Source organism: Lonchura striata, chromosome 3, assembly GCF_046129695.1.
Source record: "Lonchura striata isolate bLonStr1 chromosome 3, bLonStr1.mat, whole genome shotgun sequence".
NCBI classification, from domain to species: Eukaryota; Metazoa; Chordata; class Aves; order Passeriformes; family Estrildidae; genus Lonchura; species Lonchura striata.
Window position 1 is genome coordinate 5,461,645 of NC_134605.1, and position 26,053 is coordinate 5,487,697.

The window sequence follows — 26,053 nt, forward strand, 5'->3', positions numbered from 1 at the left end:
AAAGCTCTACTGTGTGTGCATTCTGAGGGTTGCCATGATCTACAGTATTTGTATTTTGAGCTGTGTTTGATATGCACTAAAGTGCAACTTGAACTCTTATGGCACCCTTCAAGAGAAGGTGGTGGTGGGCTTGGTGCTTTACTCTGTTTCTGCTCCTAGAAAAATGATGTGCTTATTTTAGGATAGACAGCATTTTGGAATCTTAAAATAATTTAGGTTGGAGAACCTCTAATATCATTGATGCTTTCTTGGAGGCAGAAAACTTGAGAGCTTTCCTGGAAGCTCAGATGGATAAGAAGGGGAATTTCTCTTAAGGCTTATTCATGACACAGGAGGGATGGACTTTTATACAGGCACTTCTCTGAACGTTGGTTTCAGTTGTGGTTACTCAGACGAGGAGGAAGAGCCCTGAAGGCCCCAATTCTGCAACAAAAAGCAGTGATGTTATATACAGCCACTGGCTCAGAACAGGCATGTGGGAGAAGCTGGGATAATGACAGGATTACACAGTTTAAGAACAGCCAGATTAAAATTAGTTTCTCTCAACAACAGCAAAAAAAATAGGTTCTTTATAGTAATAAGTTATTAGGAGCAATCCTTTGCTAATTGCTGACTAATCATGCAACTTGCAAAGCCTGTCTTGTTGCTTGTCCCAAGGTAATTATTCATAGAAGCTTTTGGGTTAAAACATAGATAAATAAAAAGGATATTCAAAGTAATTCAAACCACACTCCATTTCAACTAGTATTTATTAAAAATACAGTGGACAAAAAAAGCAAGCCTCCAAAAAGTAGCCATCAACATCAACATATATTACACCGTGGCCCACCCAGCACCATAGAAACATAGAGCACTCTCAACCCCTTTCTCTCTCAAAATGTTAACTCATGTTTGATTCATTACTTAAAAATGTGCATAGTTTAAAGACTTGATAATGTAATATGAACATAAAATGGCACCAAAGTCAGTTTGCCCTGCACTTGCAGCCACTCTCAAACCAAGGAGCAGTGAAGTGTGCGTAAGTAGCGAGATGTGCGTGGTGGTCATGCGTGTGCTCCGTCCCTGGTATGGCCCTGAGTCCTTTGTGTGAGCTTTACAGCATGACAGCAAGCTTGAATCATATGCCCAAAGCATTGTTTTATTGCTACTGAGTACATCAAGTTTCTTCTTCATTCCCAAAATTAGCTAGAGCCTGGGGCAGGCCAGGAGGGCAGGGTGTGTTGTGCATGGTGAGGGGAGGTAAGTGCTTGTGTCAGTCAATAGACGTAGCAGGTTACACCTGTGCTTCTTTTTCCTGGCACTTCATTTCCATGATGAGTTAAGAAAACTTTCATGTTGTCAGCATAGCAGTTCCACAGATGAACACAATCTCTTGTATTTGCAGGATTGGGTTCCTACCCACTGACACTGTTGGTGTCAGTATGGCAGTGCTGACTACACTCCTGGGAATGACAGGGAGTGTCTTGCCAAGGAGTCAAGACAGTGCATGTAGATTGTCCTGGTTCTGGCCAAAACATGGGTAATTTTTGCATGCCAAGAGAGGGCATGGCTACCAGCATGGGGACCAGGGAAGGAGTCTCTTTTGGTAAGGGAACAGTTACACAGTGCCCGTTCTCTATTACTGAAGGTGCTACTGCTTGTTTTCTTATTCCATTGCTGTTTCCAGTAAATTGTTCTTATCTGAACCCATGATCTTTACCTACTGTGCCTCCAAATTCTCCTCTCCAGCCCGCCACAGGGAGGGAGGAGTGAGCGAAAATGGAACACTAAATTGGGAATACCATTCCTTAACCACATCATTAATGTACAAATGCTTATGGATTTTGGACACCAAGCTTTCCAGACTTCTTTCCCTTTCAGCTACAGCTGCTATGTCTGTTGCTCTTTGCACTTTATCTCATAATGACAACAAAAAATAATCATATCAATTCACCTGCAATGGAAAGAGTGCCTTTTATTGTAGCTGGTGTATGAGATTTCTGAAGGATCTGTTGCAAAACCTATGGCCTCTTCATCTGAGACCTGTGCTTACTTTACATGAGCAGGATGTGCATGGCAGTGTGGTGTGCTTGCAGTACTTTAACCTCTTAAACTTAAGATGATTTTTTGATAGTGTCTTTGACCTGCTAGAGTTGTTATACCCTGTGTACATGAAGGGAGCACCCTGAATAATATGCAGCTTCACATCAGCCATAAGCAACCAGTAATGCCCTGTTTAGAGCACCTAAATAAACATTTGAAAAGCAGCCATTAATATTAACAAGAATGTTGAGTCATTTCTTCTCTAAGACAGTTAATTACCAAGGCTAATTAATGCTACATGACTGTGGCCGCTGCTACATTTATGGGGACACTTAAGTGCTCCAAGGCCAGAAGACTTCATGAAAAGCAAACTAGAGAAACATGCAGGAAAACACTCTGGCAGAGGCAATAGTAACTACCTTCATTTTTCAAGTGGCCACTAGTACTGAAGTCTGTTTTGTCTGTCAGAACTACGCAAGTTCTGCACCATAGCATTAAAAATTTGGAGTCTTCTAGGGCTTGGTGCAACATCTCCTAAAGTAAGGGAGAGCTTAATACTTACTTCTGTGCATGACAAAATTAATCCCTTAAGGATGCAAACAGGGTATCCATGTCTTTCAGTGCTAAGGTCAAAATGCTGGAATACGCTTCTAACATTGTAAAACATATCTTTCAGATCAAAAAAATAATTCTTCCAAACCCAGAAATCCTCCTTCTGTATCATGTTTTACAGAGCACAAGGAGAAAATTGCCTCTCTCTTTTTTTTTTTTTTTCTCTTTTGAAACTGATTATCTGGTTATTTCCCATTTGCAGTTGTCTCTTATGAGGAAAGGCTGAGTGCGCTGGGCCTGTTCAGCATCCAGAAGAGATGACTGATGTCTCAATGTATATCAGTGTCTAAAGGGGAGATGCCAAGATTATAGAGCCAGACTCTTCTTGATGATGCTGAGCAATAGGACAAAAGGCCATGGAAAGAAACTGATGCACAGGAAGTTTCACCTGAACTTTTTTACTTTGCAGGGGACTCAGCACTGAAACAGATTGCTGAGATAAGTTATGGAGGCTCCCTTAAGGGAGATATTCCAGTCTGGACACAACACTGTCCCATGTGCTCTGGGTGCCTGAGCAGGAAGGTTGGACCAGGTTGACCCACTGTTGTCCTTTCCAATCTTACCCAGCCATTCTGAGATGCTTTGATTTTGTGAAGGGAAACAGTAGCACTGCAAAGGGATGGAAGCTGCCCCTTGACTTGGACTGTTCCATGTTTATAATCTCTGCTGTATGGTGAAGTTCCCCAGATGTGTTCTTCTCACCGTCACTCTCTAAATTCAATGAAGGAGGTCAGGGGAAAGACAGACAAACACAATTCTAAAATCTTAATCCTTGACTTAAAAATAGTTTCCAAATAACAGCACTTTCAGCTGGCTTAATTTCCAGAGCTCACTGTTGCATGGTGTGATGACAGCAGGTGTATTTCACAGCACAAAGGAAAAAAACAAAACAAAAAAGCTCTGTGGTATAAGCAGGATTTTTTTTCTCAATCTCATCATGAGGACACTGAAGTGGAGGTACTGGCAGAGTGGAGAAGTCTGTCCTCTAGAAAATACACATGGTTTTCAACAGAGATAAGTGGCTCCACTGTTCAAGTGAGCTGACAGAGTAAGGCAATGCTGGAGGCATGGGGTTGCTGTACTGTACACACCTGCTGAGCTCTCCAAGCCCACCAGCTGAGCAAAAGGACTTCTGTTAGAGGCTGACCAGAAACAGTGGTCACTTGGAGGGCTGGAGGTATCTCAGGATTATCTAGACCCTTGAGAAATCTCCCCTCTGCCCACCTGTCTTACTAATCAACTTCACCTCTTGGATAACGATGTCATGAGTGACTGCTTTGCACATGTCGTACACGGTCAGTGCAGCCAGGCTGGCAGCTGTGAGAGCCTCCATCTCCACTCCTGTCCTCCCCCAGGTGTGACAGGAGCTGCGAATCACCACGGCATGCCTGGCCTCATCCAGGCTCAGAGCCACCTCCACGTGGTACAGAGGGATGTTGTGACACAATGGGATCAATTGGCTGGTTAGCTTGGCTCCCTGAATTCCTGCAATTTGGGCTACTGCCAGCACATCCCCTTTCTTCACCTGGTTTTGCCTCACCATCCTGAATGCCTTCTCACCCAGGAGGACAACAGCACCAGCAACAGCACTTCTTCTGGAATCTGGCTTCCCTCCAACATCAACCATTGTGGCCCGTCCTTCCTCATCAGTGTGAGTCAAGTTGTCAGAGGCACAAGGTACCTTGGTACAAGATCCTGAATCCCTGGTATGGAATTCAGATCCTGAACATGCCTCTTTGGACTGACAGTCCACAGGAACTTGGCCAACAGAAGCATCAAGGCACTTTGTATCAAATGTGGAGCTTGGGTCCTTCTGGAAGACACAGTAGCCTTGGAGCTGGGTTTGCAGAATTCCTGTTGCTAAGTGCCACTGTTTCTCTGGGTGAGATCCTGGTAGGAAAATTTGTCCAGTGAATTTATTTTTCATTGATGCTTTTCCATTTTGTTTGGGTAAACTTGCTCTCAAAGTCAGCCAATGGCTAAATGTGTGGCCCCACTGTTTTGAATTTGGGGAATTCTGTAGGGCATCTTGGCATAGTGGGAATGACATCAATGCAGACTCTGGGGAAAAAAACAAAAAGTAAGATGAGAAGAATATCTTACTAACTGGAAAGCTAAACTGCCTGTAGCAGCCGAGAACACTGCCAGAGAACTGCTTGGGACTTCCTGTGTTGCAAAAACCTCAATAAGCCTGCAAACATTCACTTTTTTTTTCTAGCTCCTTCTCTTCTCTCTCATCAGTTCCCTGCATTTCCTGGTTTGCTATTAAAAATGACAAGACTCAGACTCATTTTAAAGTCCCTGACAAAAAGAAACAACTTACTTTCTGAAAGCATCAACACCTTTTGAGAAACAGCAGCCAAGAAAGCTTATAGGAGCACCAGTTCTGAAGAAAAGTGAATCACAGCATCTCAGCATCCATTTGGGACCATCCCAGCACCAGCCTTCTTTCAAAAGCTTGGCAGGGTTAATAGGAAATTCTTACACTCAGATTCTCAGCTCTGCCTTTCCAAACAGCTCCCTCCCAGCACAGACAGCTACACTTCCTCCTTTCATCTCCTTCTGCAGGGAAGGGTCATGCCAGCACTTGAGGACAGCAGGGACTATAAGCACTGCAACTGAACTATCTACAGTCTCAGAGGGTGATGGGAACCTCTCATATTATTGCCAGCTCTTAACACGTTAATGACAGCTGAAGTTTAAGCACTGCAAAAACCACAGTCCCCTCACTGACAGACAGATTTTAAATCTACTCAGAAGCATGTTCCAAGTCGAGCTGGCAGAGCTCCCAGCTGGCAGAGAGGTAGTAAGCCCTCCTGCCCCTTGTCACCATTTAATCCTTCGGTTTTGGCATTTACACCAGGCTAAATGCCAAGTGTGAAGACAGAAGGAGTCTCTTTCACATAAAAGTGAATGTTTTGCAAGTAAAGAAAGCAGTACAGAGGTAAGTGGCTAAGCCCTGGTTTAACAGCACCACTGATAAGCATGTTTCTCTTTTTCTGAAGCTGCTCCTCTCCCTGCCCTGAGAAATGTGGCATTAGGTTGTACTCAATAACTTCTTTTGGTAGTTCTGGTATTCAAGGACTCCCTTTTCAGCCTATCCACAGGTGCATCAAAGCAGCTTCCTGCCCCTCTGCACATTGCTAAGCTACCTCTGCTGCTGAGGGCCTGTCCACGTGACAATAACAGACAAAGTGTGGACAAAGGTATAGTTGTGCTCCTCCATCTTTTTTTAAAAACAAACCCACCTAACTCTTCCTTGTTAGTCCCAGCCTCTGCTAAAACAAGACTGATGTACTTAGTACCATTTTCATCCAGAGTACCCTCCAACCATTGGTCTGAAATACCATTCCTGAAGCTTAAATCAACCACAGATTTCATTATTATAATCACTGCAATAACCTAAATTCAGGCAAAAGCCTTTTTTCATCTACAGCTAATGGCCTACACACTAAAAGTAAGATTCCTGCAAGTTTGAAGGCATGTGTATACCTTAGAGGAATGGGATTAAGTGGACATAAATGTACTGAGTGCAACATTTCTCTGCTTTAGAAGAGCACAGAAAATTATTTTCTTGTTCCTCTTCCCTTGCTCTGTCTTTTCATAGTGGGGCCTAACCTGAATATTCCTTTTAAAATCCAGGAACTCAAAACACTCTGTTCTTCTGGATTCCTTCATAAGCTTTAAAGCTGAAGCTAAACCCCTGTGAAAGTGTCTTGTTTTCAGGAGAAGCCAGACTGCAAAGGCAGACAAGTACTTCCTTCCACAGGGTAAACACACTAGGGTGGGAGCAGGGAGAAAAGTTTGCTCAAGTCAAGTGGAAAGTAAACAGACAGCCAGAGAGTTCAGAAAAGCATCTTTGCTTTTCTGAACAACCTACACTTCTTGAAGTTGTATCTAGTCATCTCTATTTGAAACCAAACTGCTCATATACCTATCAAAAAAAAAAAAAAAAAAGAAAAGAGTAATGGTTTTCTACTGCACCATATAATGAAACCATCTGATATAAATTCCATCACCTTATATCCTATTACTGCACCTCAAGTTTAATTGTGTCAGCTTCCAACTAGGACAATCTCCGGGGGAGAAAAGAAGGCAGGAGCTACTTAAATTAATGAGGAAATTCCCATAACTGAAGTGAACCCAGGAGAAGAAGAACCTGCTGAAAGGAGTACTTTGATTAAGGGAAATAAGATACAACCCATATAGCAAAGGATTAGATAACAGCAGTGCAGAGAAGACACCAAGTTTGGCTCACAGAGTCTAGCAAAACCAATTAGTGATTTCCACAGCATTCATTAAATTTCATTAAATTAATTCCATATACACACTCCCCCACTGACTGCTTGCACGCCAGCATTGTTTGAATTTTGTAACTAATTCAAAACACAATTAGGAAATCTCCTAATGACTCCCCATGTGTCACAGTGGGATACTCTACACTCATCTCCAGTCTCTCCACTGATGCAGTGACTGCCAGCAGTCAGTCTCAAAGGGAGATGGAACAGCTGAAGGAGGAGGACCTGGACAGACTGCCTCTTTCACTGCATGTAAGACAGTGTTAAAGCACTTTTCAAAAAGAAGTTGATTGTTCTGATCTGCAGACATCCAAACATTGCTATGAATGCTAACTTTGGAGTGGGGGAATTCTTTCAAAGAGAACTTGAAAAATTATGTAGTTCCTAGTGAGCTGTCAAAAGTTTAATATAGTATTTTTCATCTTAAAAAAACCAGAATATTTTCCTCATGCAGCAAGTCAATACACACTTTAAACAAAGGGTCCTCATTACCCTTTTTCTGGAGCATAATGCAGCAGTGGCCAAATACAAGCAAACAAAAGCACAATCTTGCACTAGTCACCATTCAAAATGATGGCCCTTTAAAGTGGGACACCAAGTGAGAAACATTCCCAGTGAAGACCAATGTTAAAGACCTCTGCAGATCCTATTTCCTAATAATGGCAACATAAGTACAAGCCCTAGGAGCTTGGTTTAAAAATAGAGTAGTTGTTATTATAATATCACCTGTTGCAAAGACCTGCAAACTAATGCATGTTCCCCTCCCAAAAAGTACCTGTTTTAAAACCTGTGTTTTAAGCTGCCCAGTAGCTAACCTGCTCTAAAACATCAATGGGAGGATGAGAGGTTGGCCTTGAAACATAATGTTCACATCTTTCACCCTTGTTTGTCTTTTTTACCATACCTTGCTGATAAGGAACAACAAAACATCTTGCAATTAACCTCAAAAACCTAACTCTTGTAGCCATTTCTTAAGGTTTTTTGAAAGACAGCTATCTTACAGAATAGTTAAACATAGGCATAGACAAGATAACATCACACTGAAGAAGGTGTTAAAAATCAGTAAGAGAACCACAGCAGTGCTCATGAACACAGCTTCAGACAGAAGGGAGCACTAGCAAACAACTTCAATAGATACTAGAAGAAAAGGAAAGGCTCTTGGTTCATAGGTCTTTTTCATGGTTATGCTCTGAGACTTTGCAGCAATAAGAGGCAATTTTAAAAGAATGAAGCCCCACATGACAGATTCTGAAGCAGTAGTGAGGCAGGAACACTTGCATTTCTGTCAGTTGATGGCTCTATGTATGTTATAAACACAGCTGAATTTCTTAATCCATGGATAAACTCCATTCTGCATCCTTTATATTTATATGGCAATACGGTCAAAACTCACCTCAAACTGTCTTATAAGTAATATACTGTTCTACTTAAGTATGAAGGAAGATGATTAGAAATAAGGTAGGAAGGTTTATTATCCCTTTGGAAAATGTAATAAAGTGTCTTAACTAGAGCAAACAAAACCAGGGCTGTAAATTGAAAAACTGGGTAAGATTGGTAGGGACATTAAACCTTTCCTCCTCCTCCACTTTAGCATGTTACTATAACTGACTAATTAAGAAACCCATTTCTTTGCCTAAACTTAGGGCAGAACCACAAGCTAGACTTAGAAGCCAAATCTACTCTGCTCCCCCAAAGACAGAAACTAAACAAAATCACTGTATTTTTTTACGTACTGATTTGTCACCCACCAATCAGGACCATTGGCCGGTTTTTCATCCGGGAAATGTTAAACATGCCTAGAAATAAAATAAGGAACACATAAAAATCCCACTTTTTAGGCTTTAAGTCATGCATCTGGTTTACATGTTTAGTTTTCTACTCTTCAGAGTGCAACCTGCATACTAGGAAAAACAAAGCTCAGTAAAGACCAAGGGAACTGGAGGAGGGGGAATTCAATGAGGTACAATTTAAAACCATTAGCTGCCTGAGTCTCCAGGCATCAGCTGCTGTGGGTCTATCACACTGCAGAACCCTTTCCCAGAAAGCTTGCCATAATGTGAATTACAGTCTACCTACTACAGAATTCAATCTATTTGAGACTATCTTGTCTCTAACAATGGCATTTGACTGTTCTAGTTCTATAGATAAGCTGTTAGTAAGTGTTCAAGTTCAAAGAAGTTCGATCACAGAAAGCCCTGGGGACAATAATGAGATTAACACAAACTGGGAGAAGATAATGTCAGGTAAATGCTGATGATGGCAAAATGACTTCAGTAGACTCTTCTCTATCCATTCCCTCCTTTCCCAAACCAGGAGTCATAAATAAAAGGTCTACAAATAAATGAACCAATCCCTTCCCACCTTCCCTTATAAGGCACTATTTTATCTGCGTCAGACCAATGTCCTTTGCAAGTTAGTCTATGCTTAGATTTAAAAGCTACCTTTAAATTTGTTTCACACATTAGGAGAAAAGGGAAAAACCAACTGTTATTAAGCTGTCAGAATCTGCAAGAAAAAAATAGGCCAAAGCATATATTTAGTGTATACGGGACTAATCCATTATTATAAAGCCAGTTCATGTACAAGAAGTCAGCATTCCCAGCTGGAGTCAGATTACAAAAATTCAGGTTCAGATGTTAATGTTTATACCAATATAAATTCAGAAAAGACAAATGCAGCCAGAGAATGTGACTGCATCATCACAGACCTTGTGTCATGACCTTATGCAGAGCACTAGATGAGTACCCACAATATCCTGCGTGGTGACAAAGAGATTTGTGACTTCTAGAAACATGTTAATGTAGTATTTGGGTCGACAGCTCAATTTGGTCCTTCTTTTGCAGCAAAATAATTAAAAAATAAAGGGATCCAGTACAGCTACTTAGTTTCACCCTTTGCTGTTGTAGTCATGAGCAGTGGTATTTGCATCTATTTGGGAGCAGCAGTCAGTCCAGAAGTCTTTCAGACAGTTTGGATTCTAACTCTCATGGAAAGTTACAAGTACCAGGACGTTGTTTTCCCTATCACTGCTGTTGTTTCTCAACAAAGTACAACAAACATACCAGCATGCTGTTTCTTTTTTCTGCCCACTGCTGCTCCAATGATTTGAATCAACTCCTCCTCTGAAGCACCCGACCGAAGGTGATCCCTCAAGGACACTTCTGAATTCCCAAAAAGGCACACCTGCAGCCAACCCAGGGAAACAGAGGAGGAGAAATGAGAAAGAATAAAATAAATTACTTTTACAAGCATTTTGTACTAACCTCAAAGTGAAGAGCGTTGAAGAGGCCTACCCTATTGAAGGAAACATTTATGAAGATTGTTTTCTTTATCTCTCCTCATGTACATGCAGACAGCCTGGGATGTTTATAGAGCCTAAGCTCATTGGACCTTCAGGCTGCCTTGGTCATCTGATGTTAGGCAGCAGCACAGCTGCTGTCAATATCAGGTGACAATGCCTAAGTGCCAATTTTTAATTGAAAACTTTAATTTTTCCCCAGAAACTGCCAGTTTCAACGTGGCAGGAAATGGTTATCCCTCCTTGTTCTCCAGTCATTGAGCAAGTGTACGGACTGCTCTTGAAGAAGAGTTACAAGTTGTTTGGGAAAAAAGACAGGATCCTTGTGGAATGCAAAAGCCAAGCCCTCACAGCTGCTTGGACCCTTTTTTAATGGGAAATCATCTGTTTGTCACATGTTTAAGATGATTTTGAATCAAAGATTAGAAAAAATGTTTATATTTACTGATCTTGCATCCATGTTTTACAACTGAAGTTAACTATGTTAGCAAAACAGAGAAACCAAAAAAAAAAGGTTATGTAACATCTCCCTAACAGCCTGACAAGATAGAACAAGAATACATAAGGATAAATAAACAGGAGCTAGCTGGTAATAATTAGGCATCTTTACATCCCAGCTACTTTTAGGGAATAAATTTCAACACTATTTTCACTGCATGAAATCAAAAAAGAATCCTGCTTCACTACCAACCTTTAGGTTCCCATCTGCTGTTATCCTCAGCCTATTGCAGGATCCACAGAAGTGCTCTGACATGGAGGTGATAAAGCTGATTTGTCCCTGGAAGTGTGGCACCTTATAACTCTAAAGAAATACAGAGGCAGAAAAAAAAAAAAAGTCAAATACAGACTCCTAGCTTTTATAGCTCCACTTGCCTAAACACTGGGAAATCTATTTTAACATAGATTTTCTTCAGCCCTAAGATCATATCAAAGAAAAAAATAAAAGCAAAGTCAGTTTTTTCAGGTGTTCCAGTCCATTCTGCCCTGTTCCTAGAAATTTCAAACTTGTTAAATGCTTGCTCTTGTAGTTATCAACTAACAGGTGATGCCTGTAGGAGCATGAGCTAGAAATTCCCCATTTGGCACTGTACACTTTAAAGCAATAGTTTTTTCACTGAGAAACTCTTTCATCAGGATTGTTAATGTGCAGATATAGACTGATAAAATTTTCAAAAGCTGTAAATACTGGATACAGGCTTGGCATTCTTTATATCTGACTGAAAATACATCTAGAAAACACATTGTATTTATAAAGGTACAGACTATGATGAAGACTTCATAAGCATCAAGTCTCATGCAAGATAGCTTGACCAAAACCCAAGAGTTACCACACTGAGCAACTTCCTTTGGTTGTCAGAAATCAATGCTGAACTTGGGAGAATTTGGGGCAGAGAAGGAATGGAGGCATGTTTCACAAGTTCTCTGTCCAACCCTACCTTGGCTGTGCTGGAAGTCTCACAGGGTAATTTCTCCAATTCCGGCCATCGCTGTTTAATTGTATCAAGCATTTCTTTGTAGCTCACCATCTTCTTGAAGTTCCATTTATTGCCTAGAATTAACAAAACCAGCCTAACCTTAGACTGCGGATTTTATTTTCTTAATTAGCAGAGAACCACCTTCACATTCTCTGTAAGTGTCAAGCTGAGGTGTTCCAGCCCAAATGAGTCCTTCTACAGCTTATGTAGGGAAGAAGATAACCTGCAAAAAACTTCAGACAATTCCTAATTCCCTTAAAGAGCTTATCAAAACCTCCAGAGAGAAGTCTATGGGGTGCACATCCACCAGCCAGCTGACTTGTGCCCAAAAAGAATCTCAAAGCAGCAGTACTTACCATCAAAGGGCATGTATTCTATGAACCTCACATCAAGGGGCAAATCCTTTGTGAAATCCACAAAGTCCAGCACTTCATCCTCATTAAAGCCTCTCATTACCACGCAGTTTACCTGCAGGTTAAAGCAGACAGCTGAAATTAGAGAGCAGAGTATGACCTGCACTCCCAGCTGCACAAGGAGATGATATGAATTCTCCTCATTACTTCTTGATGAAATCTTCCCGTTTTTCTCCGGTTTTACTAAAAATTATTCATGGGCTGGGAGGTGAGATGGAATATAATAAATTCCTTATCAGGTGATCTGTATGTATGGTAAAACAAAACAGTTTCAGAGTAAAGAAACGCTGGCTTTACCTTAACAGGATGGTAGCCAAGTTCAGTGGCTTTGTGGATTCCTTCCATTACCTTGTGAAAGCCTAAGATACAAAAAGAGTGAAAAATAATTTGTATTGTTTCAAAGCAGAATGCAAAAGTTGGTTATTAAATACAAGACAAAGAGATGACAAATAAAAACAATCTGATTCAGCAGACAGGGCTGCAAGTAAGAATAGCTGCAAATAATAAGACTTTAATTATACCCCTCTCACAACTCCCAAAGACTACCAAATTACTGTGCTCAAGTCATTGAGATCAATATTTAACTGATATTTGAGTAATCAACAATACTGGTATGATTTTTTTATATCTTTGGATATCCAGATATTATTAGCATAAGATTGTGTGCTTCCCTGTAAGACAGCTTTCCTTGTGTTATATTCTTCTTAAAGGGAATGGAGAGAATTTATGAACTGCCTCCAGATGCAATGAAGAAGGAATAACAAATTAATGTTTATTTTATAGTAATGGCTTATGTCTTTTCTACAATGTCAGAATTTCTCTGTTCTGAATCGGACAGCAATGTTGCTAAGTTAATTTTAAAAGGATTTTTCTAAAGTACATTTGGGGTGGAATGGGTTTAGGAACAACAAAAAGCCCCTCGATTCCCTGTTCAACCCTGGCTGCAGATGTAATTAGCCTCCCAAATCTACTGACTATTCATTAGTCAGAAGATCAGAAGCAGCACTTTTCAGGACCATCATTTTTATGATTAAACACAGGAAATTAGTGAACAAAATGTGGCAGAGATTAGAGCATTTAGGAAAGCAATTCAATTGGCCTTTGACCCTTGAAAACAAATGAAAGATGTAAAAAAACTACAGTGACTTCAAGGAATAAAGTTCCCAGTTCCATCCTACCATTTAGTGTGGCCTACACCTGCCAGCTGCTCTCAAACAGAAATATATAGTTAATTTAGGGCAGGTGTCTTTACCCCTACATGTACCTCTTAAAGCTGGAAGAAAAATAAAGCAACTATGCAATTTTAGAATTCCAAGGTCATTTAGGAAAGCCTCTTAATGATCTCATTCAAACCCCCAGACTTTTCATCAAACCATCAGTTCCATATTTTGGGTATTATTCCCTCCCTGCCATGCTCAGCTGCTGGCAGAGATCAGAGGTGAGCAAGAATGTGACAGCAAACTCTTGAACTCTACACAAGTTGGTGAGTGGGGGTGCTCAGCTGCTTGCCCCATATTTGTGAATGTCTCTTCTACCCTGGCAGGTTCTAGACTAAGTTCCACTCCTGTTCTACACATGAAACTTGGGTATGAGAGATAAAACACTGTATGAGACTGAGCTCCTTCTTCCAAAGCTGTAGTCTTCAACAGCAAACACTTTATATGTGCTAATTTTGATGTCAATCCCCAGGCTGCTCCCAGTCATGTTTTTCGGCACAGGTCCATCACCCTCCTTTCCTGATCTATGATCTACTGGAAACTCAGATTCTCTAGTGAACAGATCATACCTTTATTACTCTGTAAATGCTTTAGCAGAAAAAAACAGTAACTCAGTAGTATTCTTTGCATACTTAACATGGGATGCATCAGAAAAAAAGAAAACTAAAGACACAAAAATTTCACTTCACTGCTCTCTGGCTAGTAAAGGCATTATAAAGCATGGACATAGGAAAGCAGAAGATAAAATTATTTAATAAACCAGTTTTAATGCTAATCCTGGCTGCAAAAAGTGGTGAAAAGCAAAGTTATTTCACATAGTGAAATAACTCTCGAAAACAACTGTTCACAGTTATGGTCTGCCACCCTTCTCAATCACCATCTACTTGTGCACGTGCCCAGGAAGTTTCCAGCACCTGTGGTAGATCTCATTCTAATTAAGGAAGATAGCAGGTATATTATAGCAACAGAGATAATGATACACTGCTGTAAGCCAGAGCCATAAATGGTATCAAAAAGCTCTGCTACTACTCAGAAAATCTAATCTGTGACCACAGGATCATAGAAAGGAGAAACTCAATGTAACTAAAAAGGCCAGGAAGCAACCACTTCTCCTCTTTCACACAATGAAAAATTTCAATACTTTCATCGTATTTGATTTCTTATGAAGTTAGAACTTTAGCCAGCCTTACAGTACAGAGAACTGTAGAGACATCCAGAAAAACCCTATATGGAACAAAACCTCCCAGCATTTAATCCTTACAGGAACAAAGGCTTCAGGCCTACATTTAATGATACAATTACAATATATCAGTACCTCACCTTCATTGTGTGAAACATACACACAAAAAAAAAAGGACAGGTCATGAAACAGGTTATACTGGCTACCTGCATGAAAGCATTTTTCATTTATTCTAAAATGCTTTCACACATCAGTGAAATCTCTGATGATCTCACAGACATTTTGTCTATCCCAACCATCTGCAAGTAGGAGCAGATGTGATGCAGGGCATCTGCAACAAAAATACACATTTTCTGCATCTTCTTAAAACCCTACATCGACTTTCCAGCAAAACAGAGAAATTATTCCAAGTTTCACAAGTTCCTGGTAAGCTCCATAATCAGATGCCACCTTTACTTTCCAGAGAAGTTATCAGCCTGTAGGAGTCCAATACCAGGAATCCCTCTCACCTTAACAGAACTATATCTTGTTGCTTCTGGAACTGCCACAGGAAACAGGGGAGCTCTGCAGGGCAGGCACTCTATTCTCTGCTCATGCCACACTTGGAAATTTCCTAATACATAAAAATGCTCAAGAAAGAAAAAAAAAATTGGCATTTTACGTAATTTCAGCCTTTAACCTTAACAAAAGGAAAAAAAAAAAGAAAAAACCCAAAGCAATAGAACTCAGTGTTACTATTTTTGCCTGACCTCTGCTTAGAAAAAATGTCTATTAATCTATTATTTGGAGACTTTTTCTCCTCTTAAAAAATATTCAGTAATAGAAATTGCCTTGTTCATTGTCCATGCTGCTCAATTGAGCAATTTCTCTCTTTGTTGGTAAAAGATCTTTTTTTCTTTAAAGGTGGAAGAGAAAATTTATATAAATAAGAATACCTTCATCCCCTAATAACTTTTAGTTTACTTTATAAGTGGCACATTCCTAACAGCTTTTATTCAGATATGAAGATCTCTGGCCTTATAATTCAGGAAGCTGGAGGCTCAGGTTTGCCCCTTCAGTGGCAAAACAAGGACTTGTTCCTAATGAATGTCACAAACCAGGTAATACTCAAGCACGGAGAGCAGAAGGAAAGTGCACAGTCAACACCTGATTGTGATTAGTTACTCCCAGATACCACTCTGGGAGCCAACTACGCCATGACACAACCAGTACAATGCAACAGCCTACACTGGAACTGATTTCTGCACCATGACACAGAAACCTGAAGTAATACTCCCATAGAGACTGTTGACAAGGACACCTTTCTGCACCTGCCAGCAGAACTTCGGTTTGCTAGCAGTGACTCAAATGCTGACATTACTTCTCACAGCATTCCAGACTTCTACAAGCCCTTCCCTACACGTATCTGAGACTGTGGCACCATCTGGTGGCTACTTAGAAGTTTTGTCACACTTGGACGTTCACAAACTGCTGAAGTTACACTGCTGGACAGGAAGAGAATGATACAACACCAAATCAGTTTTAGTTTGGAAGGAAGCCCAACCATGAAGCTGAGCTCTGTGATCAGCTTTAGGATTCATTTAAACCAGAATCTGTAAGACTGGGCATAGCCAAGCATTTTTTAAATTTCACTTGTAATTACTTGCTCAGTAGGAGAGAAGTTACAAAGCCAACGTCCCTCCTCAAATTACCTCAGGCATGGTTTGTGTTTATTCCTATTAAAAAGTAGTGGATACAGAACATCACTAACCACAAGTGAGACCACTGCTAGCACACCCCAAATATAACTTCCAAAAACTGCCACTATTTGTAACAAGAAGTTCAGTTCTTGTGGCATCTTTGTCCCCAGGTGGTATAGCAAAAACATCTGGGTTTTTTTGAACAGTAATAAAGAAGAGCAGAACACAAGATTAACACAAGTTTTAGAGAGTCCTCTTGAGAGCTATGACTAACCAAGTATAGATTATGTGACTAACCACATGACTAACTCTGGTAAGTTGAGCATCTTCCACTTCACCAGCTCCAACGAAACAGGCTCTACCTGCTAAGCATTACAGAAAGGAGGAAAAAGAGTCACTATTGAATAATCCAGTATAGACTACTTTTCCTAGCCTCAGAAGGACAGCAATTCACTTCCCCCCTGAAAGTAACTGACTGTGAAAAATACAGTAAGCAACTCCAAACATTCCTGCAAGTGGCCTTAGAAGACAAGTTTGTACCTTTCCTTCGGACAATGAACTCAAATTTAGCTGGCACCAGAGTATCCAGGCTAATGTTAATGGCATTCAGTCCTGCTTCCTTCAGCCGGGGCAGCAGTCTGGTTAAGTTGATTCCATTGGTTGTGACAGCAATTGTTTTCAGCCCTTCTAGCTTGTACAGTTCACCTAGGAAAGCAAAGTAAAAAGAACACTTTAAAAAGGTAATTAAACTAAAAGATTTAAAGGTTACAAAGAAAACCCAAAAGATTTGTGAAACAAAGGAAAATGTATCATTGAATATGTGAAGAAAATGTGGACACTTCAGTGCTTTGGCCTTCTTCCAGTTGTACTGGTTTAAGACACCAATTTTAGGAAAAATGCATTTCAAAAGGTATGAGAGAACAGCTTACTGCAAGTGAAACTGGTGTTAAAGTTTTGTTTTATTAAAATGCACATTAGTTTTGTTTCTAATTTCCTAAATATCTACTTTATTGTTGAAAGGCAGCCCCTGATTTTGTGTACTTTCTTTTCGTCATCCACCTTTGCAAATTGAGTTTTATGTCCTGCAATAATAAGCAGCAAGCCAACCCTTTCACAACTGACACCTGACCTAACTGTTTGTTTAGCAACTTCTATCCTACAATGCTTTACCAAAAACCAGTTCTAACCCAGAGGTAGCTGCCAGCAGTAGAACTTTAAACTTATGAAAGAAATATGACATGCAGTCCTAACTAAACATAAAAAGGTCAACATACTAGACTATTACAGAGAATCCAAGGCAACAACATCCAAAGGGACAAAACATTTGCACTTGACAACTGAAATATTTCCATTACCAGTGGTAGCCCAGCCGACTGGAGAGTGCTTACGCAAGACACTAAAAAAATGGCTAACAAAAGAAAACAGCATAAGAAACAGCTAATATAATGAAATTAAGATTTAGAAAAGAGATGCCTCCTCATAAGCCAAATGCAGAAATCTTCAGCATACCAGATCTCCAGTTATCAGTAAGCTTTCAAAACTCCAGTTATCAGTACAGTAACAAACATGAAAAAAAAACTCATAAACAACTTGCAGAAGCAGAGCCACAGCAAAATAATTTACTTTGGTTTTTCCTCCCTCCCTCATAGCCTCCACCCTAATTATTTAAGAAATATTTGAAGAACCCTTACTTTTGAGGCAGCTGTAATTACAGCACAAACATTTCATAATTCACTCGTCCCTCACTATTTTACCTCTATTTATTCAAGTTGATAAGGACTTTATTTCTGCTTTATCTCATTGCCTAGCTCTTTTCAAAATATTCAGCCTAAGCCAAGTCCAGAACATTGGAATGGGTCAAGCTAGGTCACAGCAAAGATGCTGAAGTTTACAGCAGCAGCATTTTAGGACATGATTAAGAGCTCCATAAAGACATGAGCTTGTAGGGAAAGAGCAATCCTTACTAAGAGAGATTGTTTATCTGGCCTTCAGCTCTCAAAGTCCTCCCAAATGACCAAGAATAACCTCTTCCTAGAGGATAAGTGCTACTATTCAATTTTGCCAAAGATTATTTAATGCTAGCTATCACTAGCAGCCCAATCTTTGTGAGAGTAAAGGATACATGCTACAGCCAGAGGATAGTTAGGGAACATCACTACTTTTATTTATAGCTTCTAAATGCACAAAATGCTCAACCTCAGAACAACTGGGAAAAAAAGTCTAGGTGTCATAGAGATTTCATTGCTGGAAATGTAAAGGTATTGGATAAAACTAATGCTATTCTGAAGCCTAAAATGGAAAAATATTAAGAAGTAGCACCAGTTGATTAGATCAGCCCAGGCAGCAGCTGATGTCCATGGATCTTTTTCCTCATCAGACAGGGCAAGATACAGGATGAAGCACTGAAGTACACTAACATATGGAATTAACTTAGCAACAGACTGGACAGTAGAGAACTGAGAGAAGTTAAGAGATGGAGGCTTAATACTAACACCAACAAGTTAAAAAGGACCAGTCAGAACACGCTACCAGGTGTAACCTTCACAGTGCCTTGGTTTCTTGGCTTGTTGACCTCTAAAATTAAAAGGGATTAAAAGAGACTTCCTAACTTTGTAACTCTCCTCCTACATGTTTGCTGCCTTTAGTCATTGCTTTAGCACCAATCAGCCCAAGCAAAGGTAACTGACAAAAACTAAAACGTAGAAAAGGAAACAGAAGAGATGCTATAAGTCTACAGCATGAAACTAAAACTTTTATGTCAAGCTTGAGCTATGAAATAAACCACTTTACATTTATGTTTTCCTTTAGGATCAGGAGCACCTTCTTAAATAGACAGTTTTCTTCCATATTCTCCTCCAATCATTTCTTCAATTGCACTTTGCCCGACTGACTCCAGAAAAGTGTGCATGCTTCCTAACACATGAACTAAGTCTAACCTGCACCACTTCACTCTTGAAATGGGTAAAAAAATTAAAAAAAGTTGCTATGAATAGGCATCCGATATTCCACCCTCCACCCCATGGAAAATTATTTCATCAGTGCAGATGCGCACTCCCCAGACTAATAATAACAAATAGCTATCAGCGAGTTTATATCCGGTGCTTATTTAAATTCTGAGTATCCCACAGGGGATGGATTCTATATTCCACTATCAGCTGCTTCACAAAAGTCTCAAACATATGTTTTCAGCAGTCCCCAGGATATAATTTAGCTTTCAGCAAGTATTAGATGCTGACTCACAGTTTATGTACATGCATCTGTTAAAAGATTTTAAATAATCTAAAGAACTGTAGCAGGTCTCTGAATAGCATGGTCTCCCACAGTAGCTTCAAGTTACATCTGTTCATTGAAACAACTAAAAAACTTGAATTTGTGTATTAAAGAATTTGGTAACAGAAATCCAGCATTAACATTTTTGAGCTTTACTGGTATTTCACAGATCATTTGTAGTTTGGAGAAAGGCTTGCTGAAAGTAAACCTAAGTTAAACCTCAACCCAATTAAGCACAAGATATTGTAGCCAGCTTTGCCAAAACAATCTAGAAAACCAGACTAACCTTATCCCAGACCAAACCAGCACATTGTGCTAAGATGGCTTCAATAAAGATGCTTTACTCAAATTCTGCAGAAGACATTTTTGGGCTTGGTTTTTCCCATAGTTATTACATTGATCTATTTACTTTTCAGTGTCTTATCTTGACCCCAGACTGGAGCACCATAGAGTAACACTAAAGTCTGAGAAAACAGAAAGTGTTTGTAGACCTAATCCAACAGTTTTCAACAGACCATAAAAAAACCCAGCCAGACTAATACAAATCCATAACAGAATGAACTAATACCACACGACGAACATCTTGACATCCCTTACCTTCACCACAAGATCACTACTGTCATCCACTAAAATGATCACTTATGAATCTGTCAAAGTCAGCTGTGAATAGGAACATGGGCAGAATGATGAAAATCCAAAACCATCCATTTCTTCCTTTCAGGCACAAAAATAAACCTTTGAGAATTCTAACACTGGAGTAAGCCAAAACAAAAAGACATCTATCCTTCCAGTACTAATACTTCTGGATTCCAGCAATACAATAATGATTCTGCAGTGACCTGACCACTCCACCTAGACTATCAACATCATAAGAACTATGTTAAGTCATCAGCTACCACTGACAAATAAAAAGGTGCCTACAATACACTAGGAAAGAAAGTGAACTGCACTGAACTGATGACACGGTTGGTTTCAACTCATTTTCATGTCAATATCACGTGCTGAACTGCAAAGTTTTATTGTATTGTAAACTGCAACCTAATTTAAAAATCTAGTTCCCTTTTACAGGAGCCAATAATTATACCTATCATCATTGGAAAGAATCTATTATCTTGAAGGAAACATGTATCTTTAAAGGCATATGGCTTCTTCAGTACTAAAACCACCCCAAACCCATCGTGCATGGGCAAAATATTCTAGACAATGGTATTTCAGAGTTCTAAAAGGTTAGTGCAATTTCAGAACTCATAATCAAAGTTCAAGAAGACACACCCCAGCTCACTCCAGTCACACCTTTTCCAGCTATGAACAGGTCAGTGCTACAAACTACAACAGCTCTTCTGATTCCTTCTGAAGGTCATCTTCTTTGTAAAAAGTCTTTCATCCAAATCCTGAACAAACAGAGCAGAGAACATTTTCTGCACAAAAACTCACTGCATCAGTAGGCAATTTTTCTTCTTTCAAGACCTTTTTCTTCTATATAAACCTCCTTCTTATCTTCAATACTTAGAAGAGTGTATGCCCAGAAATAGACAAGTTCAGTTGTCTACAATAGACCAAAGTGCACTTACCTACACAGCCTTAATCTAATTCATTGCCACTACACAAATCTACTGCAAGATATGAGACTTTAGACGGAGGAAAAAAGCACCTGACTCCAGAAAAAATATCCAGGTCGTGTCATTTAACACAATACCAATCAAAGAAGACAGAATTCTAAAATTTATCCAGTAATTTACCCTCCATTGAAGTAAAAGTCTTCATCAATAAGTTTAAACACATGTTTTTCCACCATTCCTTATTAAATACAAGCAAGTGACGTCTGTTATCAATGTAGCTAAACAAAACCACCACAAAAACACACTCCTAAAAAATCAAAGAGAAAATTTGTTTCATTTGTAAGCACGTATCACTTGTTCCTCCCCAGTGAGGACCTGATATAATAAATTCCTGATTTTTCACCCTCAGGCTCCATTATTGCAAGCTACTGTAGTAGATGTTGAATATAAAAGCAATAAGCAATGCTAAATTCAGCTGGTATAATACAAAGACACGTAAGTTCCATGCAAGCAGCAGAGAACTGGAAAACTTCTGGAAGGCACCTTGCATTTCACAATGTTGGGAGAAAGCACCACAGTAAATGTGCAATTATTCTTCTGGTTGCCAGACTGTGTCAGTAGATAGCTGTAAGAGCAATTCTTGGATCAACATGTAGCAAGTCACTCTGAAACACTCTGTAGTGATTTGGAACTCACCCACAATATCCACCACATCAGGACGGATAAGTGGCTCTCCCCCTGTCAGTCGGATCTTGTCCACACCTTCTTTCACAAACAACCTGGCTAAGGTGATTATCTCCTGGGTAGTTAGTAGCTCTGATTTTGGAGTCAGCTGAACACCTTCCTCAGGCATACAGTACTGACCTGAAACAAAGGTTACAGAAATACATGAGGCAAAAAATAACCCACAACAATTAATCTAATATTGATGGGCAAAATGCACCAAGGGCAGCTGTCTTTAATGGATGCTAAATCACACCAACTGTGCAAAAATTTTACAATCTTCTAACAATTTCCTGGTTTACTTCAGAGGAAAACTCAACACTAATCTGACATGCCTCAAAATGACAATGGATCCACTCTGAAGAAAAAGATGACCTTACTTCTAGCTAAACTACATTCAAACAGAGACACCAAGTTCAAGCAGCAAGCAGTGAAACATCACCAGATTTTGCAGAAGTAATTGTGGGAATGCCTAGGTATGAGCTCTCCTGCTCACAAAGACTTTGGACACACGAGCATCATTATCTAAACCACACCAAGTCTGATAAGAGATCTGTCACTTCCACCTGTCTCTGGTAGATCCCTAGGCTTGCTCCAGGTTTCCCATCCCACCAGTAGCACAGACCCAGTTAGACAATAATCTGTCATTTATTGTTACTTTGTGAAGACAAGAAACAGCACAGGGCCAACACAGCAATGATACCCTAAGCCAAACCTTGGCTTGTGCACAATATGTGCAGAGGAGTTTTGTGCATGGAAACAGCAGACACTTACACCTGAGGTTGCATTTCTCAGTCAACGAAATGCGCAAGTAATTGTGCTGCCGCCCAAAGCTGTCCACCAAAAAAGCAGAGAATGGAGCAGCATGTTCCAGTACAAAGCGTTCTCTTCCTGAGCTTTGTAATTCCTGTAACAGAAACAAGCAAGTGTTAAATATTTGAATAGTTACCCTGTCAACTTGCTGTACAAATATCAACTTTGAACTCAACTGATAATTATTATTCCATTTTTCCCCACACAGACAGCTGCCCAAGGAAAACCATAGTCAAAAGTGGCCATTCATTAAGTTCCACACCCTACCTTAATCCATTACTACAATTTTCCCTGTCTTTGCCACAGGTATATATCAGGCTTTTGTGCAGAATAGAAGGTGTGTTTGTTCAACTTCCTGTCTTTCCTAGAATAAATGATCCAGGATCACTTAGGCTCACTACACCCCCTGGGTAAATGAAATTATAGAGAAGGGGCTCTTCCTGCATTTCAGCACAAAAGAACCTGAAGTTGATGAAACACTGCATCTCTGCTTGTGTTCCTACCATATTCCGTATGCAATATTCACATCTTGTTAACGGCAAAACTTAATTATTGCTATATACAATTATGTTTCATGCCACCTGTCTTCATTTCCAATGAAGTCTTCTTGCCTAAACCCTTAAAACAGAATATTTCCCAAAGGTTTGTCTCAGTTAAAAGATGACAAATAATGCAGGGCATGGTGGAACTGGAAGAGAAGTGTGTGATTCTGAACACCTGTTCAAACTGAATAAAAAATAATCAGAATTTTAACAATTTCTTTATTAACTATCATGAAGTGAATATTACAAGTGATTTCTACTTAAAATTTTGGGGTTTTTTTTAAGCACCATGTTATACATTCTAGAACAGCACAATTTTTAGGAAGTATGAATGTTTACCCTCTAGAATGAGGGCATAAGAAGGATGAGGAGCTGCTGGAGCAAGACCAGATGAGGCCACAAAGCTGCTCAGGTGGCTGGAGCTCCTCTCCTAAGAAAACCAGCTGAGAGCTGGATCTGTTCAGCCTGGGGAGGAGACAGATGGCTTTGGGGAGACATTATCACTTTCCAGTACCTAAAGGGGACTACAGGAGAGCTGGAGAGGGACTTCTTAAAGGGTCTGTAGTGTTAGGACAAAGGAGAATGGTTTTAAACTGAAAAAGAGTAGACTTAGATATTAGGAAGAATTTCTGTACAGTGGGAGTGGTGAAGCACTGGAACAGGCTTCCCAGAGAAGCTGTGGATGCCCATCCCTGGAAGGGCTGGATGGGCTTTGAGCAAGGTCTAGTGCAAGGTGTCCCGTGGGAGGGGGTTAGAACTAGATGATCTTATAGGCCCCTTCCAACCCAAACCATTCTAGACTTCTATGTCCACATTAGGTATCAAATATCCCAAATAGTAGCTGCAAACAAATACATTTCAAGTTTATATCAAGTAACTTCAAAGTATCAGTACCATCAATGCCAAAAAGGTTAATGTATAGCAAGGTCTAAATGCAGGGAGTCTTATTGCCTTTAGCCCATGACTTTCCAATTACAATGTTACAGCTCTCTTTTTCTACACCTGTAAAGCTGAAACCACTCTGCTACTTTTGGAAAATATTTTGATACCTCAAGTGAAACTTACAGTAACTGAGCAAACTCTTATCACAGTACTGCAGAAAAGCAATAATTTACCAACATACTTTTATCAGCTGGTGGATACTTGCTTCAGGCACTACATACAAACATCCAAAACCAACATAATTCAAACTCTGCTAAGTATTTTCATCTACTACATAAGAGTTAAATTAACATTTTATAGGAGGTCAATTTGGTAAGTCATGAATGAGGCATGAATGCCTAGCATCACATAATAAACCAGAGAAAACTAAATAATTAAGGGAATCGCCTTCACTGGGTTGTTAGTTAACCCCCTACAGACATTTAACAGTCAGCAAATTTCATATCTAGTGGAAAGGCACATACAAAACCATTTCTGTATACATGGTCTTCACAAAGTTTGTGCGTGTGTGCATGTGTGAACCAGCTGCAGAATTGTGCCTCAAGTTAAAATTGTGTGCGCTAGTCTCTATAGGCTGCAGCAGGCAAAGGCTTAAACAAAGTTTTGACATAAATTAAGATGCAGAATTAGGACCCAAACAAAATGACACATTTAGTGGGTATTTAAACTGCTTACCTAAGCAAAAGTTACGACTCACGTCCAGTGAAAAACAGACATAAAATTTCCAGACATACCAAAATCAGAATGTATGGGATGGTTCCAAGGGACTGGGCAGGAACACACAAAGCCACAGCCATCAGCTCCCTGGCTTTGGATATCACTAGTAACCCAAGGAGCTAAGCCTGCACAGGATTTCCCTACAGCCCTTGCAAAAAATCTAGAAATGGTCAGCTAAAATGTTAAATCACCCAGGTATACTTCTTCAAAACATTTTATTGTGAAACCATTTGTAAGAAACATTTGTGGGTGGGTGGAAGCCATAGAGGACCCTCAGTGATCAAATCAACCAGACAGAAAAGGTTATCTGGGGAAGAGACCCAACTTCAGCCACCAGCAGCCGCAGCAATTTTATTTCCAGCTGTGCTAACACCAGGCTCCTGCTAAACTTACAAGCAGGAGTAGTCATTCTTGGCAGCACAATCTTTTCCCTAACCTTTAAACAATCCACTATACTTGATCCAAACAGTTTTGTGGTAAGATAAGAAGAACTTACTCGAAGAATATCCAGAGTGAGGCTAAGCTAGAGGAGACAAGGGAGATACAAAGTGGCTGTTTCAAAGCCCAGAAAACATCTGTTTACCCCTGATAAAACTGCAGTAGTAGTTTCTACAGAATTGCATTTTTCCGGAAGAAAGCAATCCCTTTCAGTTTCAGGGGCTGCAGCAGCAGAGGCGTATGGGGTGAAGGCCAGCCCTGCCAGACTCGGCCTTCCCTTCCTGCATCAGCAGAAGTGCAGCCACACCCACTGCTCACACACTCTCCTTCACCTCCCCTTCCTGCAGCATGCAGAACAAGACAGCTGGTTTTTAAACACCCGGGGAAAATGCTCCAGATTAGGGGTGTGTAGGTTCCTGTAGAGCTTTAGGTTACCAAAAAAATCCCAATTTGGGAATCCATTGCTTAAGACAGAAATGCTGGCTCTGTTCCACTTATTTTAAGTGTTTCTCCAAATACAAGCCAGGTTAACTGAAAGAGCCCAGGTAAATATCCAGACTTCATTTCTTCATCTTCCTCAGTCAGAAAATTCAAGCCTGAAAAGATTCAATCTAAGGATATTTTTAATCTGCCAAACTCAGAAAAAAAACACAACACAAAAAGGTGTTTTTTTTTCCTTGAAAACTATGCTGCTTTCTGGCCTGGCTGGATATCTGATGTTCTCCTTCCTATTATTTTGGAAAGGTGTTCACATTTGAGAGGGAAAGCACTCCCAGGTTTATTAAAACTACCTAAGCCCCTCTTGTGGGAGCTCTCCTCTTCTGTTTCTTTCCCAGTAACGCTTTTTTGCAACTT

The 26,053-nt window shown here is 40.0% G+C and overlaps 1 protein-coding gene across 4 annotated transcripts in view; it reads right to left on the reverse strand.

The window, feature by feature from the left end:
* Window positions 1-731: 731 nt before the first annotated feature.
* The window catches only part of MOCS1 (molybdenum cofactor synthesis 1), a 29,699-nt gene continuing 4,377 nt past the window's right edge, over window positions 732-26,053 (reverse strand). The window contains exons 2-11 of one of the 4 annotated variants that reach the window (XM_021541771.2): window positions 22,521-22,653; window positions 21,720-21,887; window positions 16,735-16,899; window positions 12,416-12,477; window positions 12,062-12,173; window positions 11,667-11,779; window positions 10,922-11,032; window positions 9,995-10,115; window positions 8,681-8,728; window positions 732-4,695 (exon numbers count right to left, since the gene is read on the reverse strand). In XM_021541771.2, the coding sequence (XP_021397446.2) occupies window positions 3,827-4,695; window positions 8,681-8,728; window positions 9,995-10,115; window positions 10,922-11,032; window positions 11,667-11,779; window positions 12,062-12,173; window positions 12,416-12,477; window positions 16,735-16,899; window positions 21,720-21,876 (1,758 nt within the window). In that variant the 5' untranslated portion in view covers window positions 21,877-21,887; window positions 22,521-22,653 and the 3' untranslated portion in view covers window positions 732-3,826. Of the gene's footprint in view, window positions 4,696-8,665; window positions 8,729-9,994; window positions 10,116-10,921; window positions 11,033-11,666; window positions 11,780-12,061; window positions 12,174-12,415; window positions 12,478-15,024; window positions 15,145-16,734; window positions 16,900-21,719; window positions 21,888-22,520; window positions 22,654-26,053 lie in introns of those variants that run through there. The other 3 variants (XM_031504236.2, XM_021541770.2, XM_021541772.2) reach the window with 3 other exon arrangements.